The 10608-nt window shown below is 40.7% G+C and overlaps 1 protein-coding gene across 1 annotated transcript; it reads right to left on the bottom strand.

Moving 5' to 3' along the window:
* Nucleotides 1–1268: 1268 nt before the first annotated feature.
* Nucleotides 1269–8803, bottom strand: tmem151ba (transmembrane protein 151Ba). The gene is made up of 2 exons (XM_034900927.1): nucleotides 8279–8803; nucleotides 1269–4084 (listed from the first exon to the last, which is right to left on the bottom strand). Exons 1-2 carry the CDS (start codon nucleotides 8360–8362, stop codon nucleotides 2642–2644), a joined length of 1527 nt encoding a protein of 508 aa, XP_034756818.1. The 5' UTR covers nucleotides 8363–8803; the 3' UTR covers nucleotides 1269–2641.
* Nucleotides 8804–10608: the final 1805 nt, after the last annotated feature.

Here is a 10608-nt window from a genome sequence, read left to right as displayed (position 1 = left end):
CTGAAATGCTGTATAATGCTTTATTAATAATATGTAGGTGTGTTTTGCAAAAAATAAGTGTCAATAACTAAATGACAAAATAACATTTAGGTTGTGTAACATATAGAAGCTATGTTACCAATGTTAACCAGTTTGCACAATACAAAGGTCTTTACTTGCTAAGACTTTCAGCAATAAAGTTTTAATGGTCAGGTGGTACTAAGAACTTAGAAAGGACTAAGAAATGGATTTATAAATAGCTGGTGCAGCCAAAATCCTCGAGAGGAGCAGCTATCTTGATTAGATTACATTAGATTTAACAGATTTTCTGTATCTAACCTGCTTCTTCCCGTCTGTCATCTGGAATGGGAACATTTGTAATGTTATGTCACTTTTGGTTACCATCATGTGTTTGCAAACCCCTCATTTAATAATGATTTGGTTATTATGCAGCTAATCCTGGCAGAAAAATGTAAATAGCTCAGTTCAGGGAAAGGAGTGATGATCAGGTTTTAGGATATTGTTGTAGCATAATCTTTGCCCTGTCTACAATCCTGCGTTCGAGGGGCTTGCATAGAGGACCTGTGAGTTGTGATACCAGTTTAAAACAGTTTACATAATGCTTTCATGTTAAACTGTCTGTTGAATTAAACGTAAGTTTTATACAATCTGTTTATAGCACGCTTCACTTACTTTGACTGTTGTTAGTCTTGTATTGCTATAAAGATAGTGCGCAACTCCAACTTTTTTGGGGGGGGGGGGCTTTTCCCTTTATTCAATAGTGACAGTCGATAGATAGGAAGGGGGAGAGAAAGAGGGCATGACACACAGCTAAGGGCCGCAGGTCGGATTTGAACCTGGGCCGCTGCAAAAGACTCACCCTTCAATGGGGCGCATGCTCTTACTGGGTGAGCTAGAGACCGCCGCCCCACCCGCAACTCCAACCTTAACATTGAATGAAATGAGTGTGGCTAATTGGTCACAATTGTACAGGCTCATTATTGTGTAACAGGAAGTCACAGAAAGTGTCTGACCACAGGCAAGATTCTGACATTTAATATTCATGGACATTTTCATGGTCTTAATGGTGGAGAATGATCTGTCCATGCCAGTTTATCTTTCACTGCGGCAATCTACTACACGTGTGGAACGCATCCTCCAAACAAAGATTATAAACAGACCTACCAGGCTGGGTGCCTGGGGTCTGCAGCTAGATGTGGACAAATCCAGTCCGGAGTATAATCAAGCCTTAAAACATTGCAAGCACTCATCTGAACGTACTTTTTTTCTTTCTTTAAAGTAATCCTGTCATATTATAAAGCTGACACTATCAGTAATGAATCCAGGCCTCTGCCTATTTCTAGCTTCTTAGATGGCCAGCTCTCTGGCTGTCTCTAATATACAGCACGTCAGCAGCAGTGTACGAGAGTTGTGTCCTGTTATGAGGAAAATCATCTGAAAACATTTAGGGCCTGCTTCTTAAAAGCTTGTGTATTTTAAACAATTTTCATTTATCCTATGCATTGTAGAAAATGCGCTATTAGGAGTGTATATTCAACTTGTTTTAATGGGGAGATGTTGAGATGAGATGATGATTGAGTTATGTTAGCTTATGTTCATTTGTAACAGTTGATGGCTAGGCACTTAAATAAGGAGGTAGGCTGAATGAAATTATTATATAAATGCAGTATATAGTAACAGAAGAAGTGTTGATTGAGTTTGAAGTTTTTGTGTCCTTCAGCCCTCCTGTGCTAAATTATTCATCGACGGTGCTGCTATATTTAGCAAGCTGGGAAGTATAATGTCATCGCAGCCAAGCTGATTTCAGCTAACTTGATATTTCAGCCACTGCATCAGACATTTATTTTCATACTATGGAAATGTATTCCATTTGAAATGTGTTTCCATGAGCATTGACTTTGAATGAACAGATTTAAATCAGCCAGTATCAAAAGGTTTCACATGCAGATGTTTAGATCATTAGATCAGGCCTTGGTTAACTTTACTTTGTAACAGCCATTAGACTGCAATTTGCAAAATGCATTTCCTTCATTATTCATCCAATTGACTCACATGAAATCATCACTCACATGATGTGTGAGTCTATTATTTTCACCAATATTTCTTCATTTCTCATTCATGTGACCATTAATTGTCATATTCCTTGCATTTCTTGGCAATTTCTCAAGCTTTCGCTGAGTCAAACCCCATTTTAGGCTTCAAATTCTAGAAAGTGTTACTTGTCTGTGACTAAGATCTACAAATATGGTATTTACAGTTGTATGTGACTCCCCTGGTATTCCTTGGTTATTTGACTTGTGCCCTTATGGATGCTGTAGGACAGTACATGACACTTTAGCAATTTGTCATTTAAAGCCACATTTTATTTTAAACAACAGTCTAAACAATAGCATCTAGTCTGTCTTTCCCTGACTTATTGACCGTACTGTAAGGACTTTTCCAGATATACTTTTTCCTGTTGGAGGCTACAGTATCTTTAGAAACGTGAACAAATCCTTGTTTGTGGTTACCTGCAGGTGGCTTGTGACTTCTGTTGAAAAACGGAGACTCAAAGGTCCTTGTTAGCTCGGCCCTGGTGTGAATAGGTTTCTCACTCTGTTCCTGTATCATTATATGCCTTGCTCAGTCTGGCAGCCGTGGGTCATAGAGAAGTTTCCACACATGAGCCATTTCTGTGAAGGGAGCGGTGGTCGTGGTTGAGGCAGCCTTCATTGCGATGTACAATGAGCACTGGGTGGTACAGAGCGTCCTGGTAGGCTGGAGGGTTCTCCTCACCGGCCTGCTGGCCTGACAGACAGTTTGTGCTTTCTGTGGGGCAGGACCGCTCATTCAGGCTCCCGCTGCTCCTCCACATGCAGCTCCGCCTGGAGCCGTACAACCGGCCCAGCGAAAAGCGGCTGGCGCTGAAGGGGATACGGGGGCTTCCCGTGTTGCAGATGCTGAGGGCGCTGCGAGAGAAGATAGAGGAGCTGCTGATGGCACGGTGGCAGCGTTCACAGTTCTGCCTGTAGCTACCATAGCTTCCACTTACGGAGTAGTTGTTACAGCTTCCTGAAAGCTGGGACAGGTCCATGAGAACTGCCTCTGAGTAGCTGGGCACCAGCTGCTGGTTAGAGCGGATGTGCCACTCCAGCTCTGTGCTGTCAATTGTGTTGACTCGTGGGATGTGTCTGCATTGCGGCCGCTCCTCAGATGGTGTTACTGGCACATAGTCAAAGCCAAACAGCTTCTCCACATGGTAGTGTACACAGGCCGTGCGGTACTCTGTCAGCACCCGCAGAGGCCAGGAGAGGGTGAAAGCCGCTGCCACCCAGAAAGTGGAGTTGGCTGCGTACCAGGGAAGGTGATTAGGGTCAGAAAAGGCAATCATATACTCCTTAAAGTCTACATTCTTCAGGTGCATCCCCTCACGGGCTTCCATGTAGTCATCCAGGCCCTCGTTCTCTGTGAAGAACCTTGCCCGCTGGGTTAGGTAGGAGTTCTCGGACTCTACATTGGCAAAGCTAAAGCACTTAGTGAACCTCAGCCTGGTGATGGGGAAGTCCTCCAGGCCCAGCAGTTGCTTCGCAATGTCCTTAACCCCACAGTTCCCATAGTCAAATTCCGCCTCAGCCACGTGGGTGTTGACTCGCTCGTGATAGACTTGCGTGGTGGTGTAGGCATCTCCGTTACGGTAGCGCGTCACCTGCCGCGTCCTCCTGATATAATGGTAGCTAATGGCCTTCCACCAGATGCAGGGCGTAGCCTGCTGCATTCGCTGGATGCGCTCTGCCACACTGTCCACATCCACCTTGTACTGCAGCTCATTCCTAGTGTAGCAGTGCCAACACTCCACCAGGTAGACCACATAGAGCATGACCAAGAAGGCCAAAGGGATGTAGATGTAGCCGTTGGAGCAGGGACTGTCATGGTACATCATAGACTTTCCTTTGTAGGCGCTGTCGAAGGAGAGGCGTGTCACCTTGGTCACCTGGCACCAGGCCATCACCCCAACGCAGCCGTACATCAGCAGGGACAGCAGCAGGCATTTCCAGTGAGTTTCCTGACACAAGGATTTTGCCAGGGATTGTTTATGGGGCCGCTGCTACAAAGAAGATGAGAAAATAGCAATAAGTCACTGGAACAATACTGTCAATATATTCTGTTTAGATTCTCTCCTAGAAGTAAATGGCACATCTGTGTATTTCCATAACAATTTCTCAAAATACAAAACTTAAAGCAATTAGGGACATAAAGACTTTTATTACCTGTAATTACATACTTTATTAATAAAATAAAAGATGAACAAAAGTTTTACCTAAATATATGTTCAGTATGAAGTTAGAACCAGTTAAAAGGTATAGGCTCATGTGTATAAAATATTTAAGAAAATATTCTGCGTTGTAAGTGCTTTGGCATAGTTTATGCATGAGCTGTGAGGCTATTTCTCATGCCTTGGTCTTCGCTTGTTATAATCAAAAGACTCACCCACTCTTATAATTTTAGGAAAAATCACTGATTATTGCAAAAGTACAATATTAGATAGTATGCCTTGATGTCAGTAAGGAGCACTGTGAGCTCCTGTTAGACTGGTGTGTGGGTGTGCACCTGGCCATGGTGCATGTGTTTACATAAATATGACATTAAAAGAATAGAAAATAAGTAAAAGAGAAGAAATATTCTGAGGGGTAGATTTCACATTTAATGTCAAGCCAGCCAGAAAAAAAGCAGTCGTTTGACTCTGGCAACATGAAGCTGGTGCCATCCTTTATCACCACAGGGCACAGCAAACCCCAGTGTCGGCATCAAGAGCTAGTCACGCCTTTTGAAAAAGGTTGCCACACAAACCTGGCATATATTCAAAAGCCCCAGGAAGGATGAATGAAATAAAATTAAGTCAAAGAATTTGCCTAACAGATATGAAACACTTGTACTGTAGCAGCACTAATTCAGGTAAAGACAAAGGTTATCCTCTCCATCTCTTACATAGGTCAGCCCCTGGATATGTGCAACCCCAACAACCAGTATCACTGCATTGATGAATTGACTTCAGTATAACAGCCCTGTGCTCTTCAAGTGACAGACGAGCATAAATAATATATGTTTTTTCTCCATAATCATCTTCCCCACCTTGGCCACATGGTCCCCTGGTCCCTTGTTAACCCAAGGCTACACCTCACGGGGTAAAAGGGATTAACATTGAAATTCCCCATTGAGATTAACCTACTGCAGAAGGACTACTTACTCATTAGCATACTGTACATGCTCGACAGCTATAATCAATACAACATGACATACTTTGTGGCTCATGTTACACTTTCCAGCCTCTGTTTAAGCAGCTGGAATGATGATTGTTGGGACTGTTGTGTAATAGGAAACATTTTGGGGAAACTAGTTATACCTGTATGCCAGTATTTGATTAAAAACATTTTGTCAAATGAAACCAAATAGAATTAAACAGCAATCATATATCAAAATTTGCAGGTATGTACGCCAAATTCAATTTCACACCATTATCACCCTTGACTTAAAGAATTACACCAAGACAAACATCAGCACAAACACAAAATACACAAAAACATTAGAAACATAAAACAACTGAATCGGCAAGTTTAAGGCTAACTGGATAAATAACTTCCAAATAACATTAAAAAAACCTGCTTGAGATCATAACAGAGGTGTTCATTAGGCCTATGGATGGCAGAAATGGAAGGACAACATGAACAGTGGTGTTGACATTTTTTATACATTAGACAAAGCCATTCCTGTGGCCTGGTTGAATAGCATGAAAGACCTCTTATTAAGCATACGGGGGGAAATGACTCAAACATTTGTCATGAAGGGACAGCTAGCTGTGATCAAATTCCTTTATTTGACATTTTTATGCACCACATAAAAACAAAATTATGTTTCACACAGCCACTAGTTTATAAATAAATCCGTGCAGACCGAAGACTTTTAAATTCTAAACTCATAAATAAAAGCACTTAATAAATAAACTAAGACGCTAACATGAGCACTTAACAGATTAGATGAGAGAGGAAAAACCACCAGTATGTTTGATTCCCAAAGTGGACTTAAAGCTTTAGCTTGTAACTTTTTTTATATTAATGAACGTCTGTTGCTTTCAAGCCATTCCCAAAGACTGAGTTGAAACAAAGTTAATTAAGACTAACAACTTCTCTGTATTTCTCAGCATGGCTGTGTTTAGAAATTGTTGTCATCTGGCGACTTTTGTGCACAGAATCTCAAGTGACGAAAATAACCTCTTCGGACGAGTCCATCGTGTTTTTGTAATACTCCGTGTCCTCCTTGGCTAATAGTAACTTTAAGGGGGGGTGGATTGGTGGAGTGGGGGATTTCAGAAGGCTTGTGTCATGTGGATGCAACAATAGTGGTGTCATTACTTAGAATTCATCAAGAGGGCGACAGAAACTGCACACTATGGCTTTATTGAGGCACAAAAATGAATATTTAAGAAGTTGCAAAATAAGTGTCATTTTAATGAGCTCTGTGGAATTTAAAAGCTGCTTCTAAATTGTACCACTACAACTTTGTCTTTGACACAATAATGGTGTAAAATTGTGTAAAAAGCCTTTTTACAGCTTTTTTGTGTAAAAAGTTGCAGCTGGAGGCTCTATTATTTATTAATATATTTTTTTGTTATTTGTTTGCAATTGTGTTGTGTCTTTTATTAGATAAGACATGTAAAACTCAAAAAATTGAGAGAAAACAACTTTTACATTGCATCTTTATATCCCAATTTAACTTTGTGGTTTACAGTAATGTCCCTTGGCTTTAACTAATACACTTTACATTATGTGGATGCTTTAACATTACATTTCTCGAATAAAAGAGCCTTAGGCTAGAATGAAAGTTGTTGTTTCTACAGGAGGGATACAGTCCATAAAACAACCTGTTGTGAAATGGTATCAATAATATTTTAAAACAAATATTTCAGTAAGAACCTTGAGGACTGGAAAAGCTTCACAATTCATGAGACCACTGTGGTGCCTTTAACTAAGTGCTTGTTACAATCATGGACACTTTCTCTTGACATAATAAGACCATGCAGCGGGGGTTATATAAAAACGCTCTTGTGTAATGGATATGTAACTTATCCAACATGTGTGTCTGAAGTGGGAGTAAAGGATCCCTTATTAATTGAATCCCTATATCCCCATGAAGCATGCACCTTTAGTTGTGAGTCTGTCGGTTTTGATGGTGTCAATGCAATCTAGGGATGTTGAAAGCAACAGCTAATGGTTGGTTATTAGGCTCTTATCATTTCACGTCTGTCCTCACAGTTTAGCTCAATAGATTTCTTTGTCTTCAAAGTAGCAAACCAACATCAATATTGTTGCTGTTAGGCCATGGTGTCTTTTTTAAGAAGTTCAAAGGTTGAATAGGGCACTTTTGTAGTAAAAACAAACTGGCAGCATTTATGTTGCAAAAAGCAGCCGAGAGCATCTTTTGTTGCTATAACAACATATAGGCTACTGCTACAGTATCCAAGAGTGCTATGTGGAGCGATGCAAGATAAAACAAAGTGGTCTAACGATCGAGAGAATGAATAGAGAGAGGGAAAAGCTCTACTACAAATGTTAGTAACATTAGATAAAACAAAGCGAGTTCCACAAACCGTCATTCCCTGAACAGAGAGCACGCGGTCATATCATATAACTCGCTGTGCTCCGACACTAGCACAAGTCGATCTATCAACATCTTCTCCATTTTTTCTTGTTGTTATAGAAACGACAAGTCTCGCTACGCTGCTTGTTATTGGTCAAGGAGGTAGGAGGCCTTAGGAGTTTTCTTTTCTGAAAATAACAATGTGGAAACATTTGAAGAAAACCGCCATTCTTGTATTCTGTCATTGTAACAGTGACAGTAAATGATACGCTATTAGACTTTCAGTTTTTTCAGGACCCGTTTTGACCCTTGCTTGGACCCACAAGAGGTCCCCGAACCCCATTTTGGAAACTTGTCTGGAGGGAATGCGAGACAAACAGGAGTACACCCATGCATGTTCACACTTTCGGGTGCGCGCTAATAAACACATTACTGCAAATTAGGCAATCAATACAACTGTAGGCCTATTAATACAACTAGCCTAATTCCCAAGTGTTGCGTGAGATGGCCCCAAAGAAACCCATATCTCCAAAAGCTGATGATTTTAGTGAGATTTTTGGGTGTTCCACTGTGATATACGTATCTCACACTAATTAAAGTGTGAATTTGCCCGACATGCATTTGGCTAAAGAAATTGGCCTTCAAATGGTAAACAATGTGTTCTCACCTCCTCTCGGGGGCTGTCCGACTCCTCTTCGGGGACGGTGGTGGTGCTGCTTTCACTGCCCGTTGCAGCCGATGCTGGGGACATGATGACAACAGTACGTACAACGGGTCATGGATCTCCTGATGGGATGGGGGGTTTCCAAATCAGGGTGAAATATAAAAACACCAAAAACCTCTCTGTGCACCATCCAAAAGAAACCCGGCCGGCCGGAGCCCAACTAGATCCACTCAAAACATGCATCATCCCAGCATCTTCCAGGTGGGCAGACCTTGCTGGGTATCGCCTACGGGAATCCGGTTATTGTGCCTCGGAAGCCGAGCAAAATAGGTTAAGACTCCTCTCGCGATGCAACGACTAGGTGCTAACCATGACTGCTGAAAGGAATGCAATGTAAGAAAAAGCAAAAAGCAAAGGCAGCATCTCAGCTCCTCTCCCTGTAGGCAGTACCCATGGCAGCCAGTGAAGCTGTGAAGCAGGACAAAGAGTGCAGGCAGCTGCACGTGTGCAGCCACCCCAACACCACAGTATAAATAACACACACATTTCTGTTGGAGTAATCACAACACAGAGGCGGTGCTGCAGACAGGAGCCCACCCCCTGCGTCCAATTAGCAGCATGACCTTCTCAGTATAGACCAATTATGATAATAACATCCATTTAAAAAATATTATGATATACGTATTACTGTAAAAAAAAACATTAAAATGTTGGTTACTGCAGAATGAAACCGTTAAATAGGCTTAGCTTGACATTTTTCTCATTATATATTAGAACATAATGCTCAACCACCACAGTAAACTCACCATTGAACATCACATACACACTAGTTCATAGGGAAACACAATGTAATACACTAGTACATTAGGCCTGAAGCCATTTAGTGATGCTCATTAAGATAAATTATTGATACATAATTTTAAGCGCAACAGTTTATAGTGAGATAAAACTGTTTGGTTTGTATAGATGGAAACTGTAGAGTCAGAACCAAACGGGTCCAAAAACTGAAGATTTGTCAAAGTATGAGTGGCTCATGAAGTGGTGTATGTTTTTGTTATAGTGACATATTTTGTCACCTGTAGATAATATTTAATCTTTGTTCTGCTGTTTAATCACATAAACATTGACTAATTTTACTAAATTCTGCACTGACAGAGCATTTTAAATGCTTTCATTTTATCCTCTTTAAGATTGTAAACCGTCTACTTACAGATATTTTATATTACAGAATATTACTTTTTTTATTTAAATAGAAGAAAAAACAAGATGAAGAATAAAAGAATATTTTACATTCTTGCCATTTCTGTTTCTCCTTTGTAGACAGGACTATTTACACAGGAACCCTTTACCTTACAATTCTGGCACACAAGTCCCTGTTAATCATAGCCCACTGTATGGACATTGGACTGGACTGCTGGCATAAAATGGAATAAGTAAACACAACAGTAGATGACTTGAAAACAGATGGCGGCTCTTGGCAGCAGTAAGGCTCTGACAGTATTGTTTTATAGACTACATATATGTTGAGTCTGGCCCACAGCAGTAGGCTATGTAAGTGAGCCCTCTAATGGCCAAACCACAACAACACGAAATGATTACTGGGTTATTCCTGAACTTTTGGGCGGTCATAAATTGCAATTTTATATTCTGCTCACATGTTTTACATTTATCATATACAGGCCTCTGCCCAAGACAGGAAATACGAGATAAATAGGAGCATTTTGTCCCGTCTTGACTGAGATAGATTAAGTTATTGGTTGAATATCAATGGAAAGATACTGGGACTAAAACATTGCATATTGTAAAGGCTGTATTGTGTGTCAACGTGCAGATTGACATTGCAGTTGGTCCTAGACCAGGCTCATAGCACACTTGCAGCACAAATGACCATTGAGTGTCATTGTCAAATTAAATTGGACAAGCTTTACATTAACCTGCTTGTTCATGTTTTGCAGTTTCTCAAAAAAAAGCCTAAAATCCTTTGTATAATAACGTGTTTAACGTGTTGGTTTCATGCTGCAACCAGTGACAAGCCTGCTATAGCAAAGATTAGGACTTCCGGTTATGACTTAAAACAATAAAACGTATATGGTGAAGAATACAGTTTACAGAAGGAAAGGAAGCTTAAAGTATTTGGTGTGTTATTTTGGTGAGCAAATTAATAAGACTTCATACCTGGACTTAAATAATTAGGCTAGACCTAAAGTCACAAACACGAGGACTTGAACAAGACTGCTGTGTCAGACTGGAGACTTGACAGCAACAACAAATCTCAAGTTCTAATACTGACCTAGCATGGCCCAGCCATACAGGTTGAGCATTTAATCATCAAG

This window comes from Etheostoma cragini, chromosome 18, assembly GCF_013103735.1.
Source record: "Etheostoma cragini isolate CJK2018 chromosome 18, CSU_Ecrag_1.0, whole genome shotgun sequence".
NCBI classification, from domain to species: domain Eukaryota; kingdom Metazoa; phylum Chordata; class Actinopteri; order Perciformes; family Percidae; genus Etheostoma; species Etheostoma cragini.
Note: the sequence above shows the minus strand (reverse complement) of the source record. Positions and strands in the feature narration are given on the sequence as shown.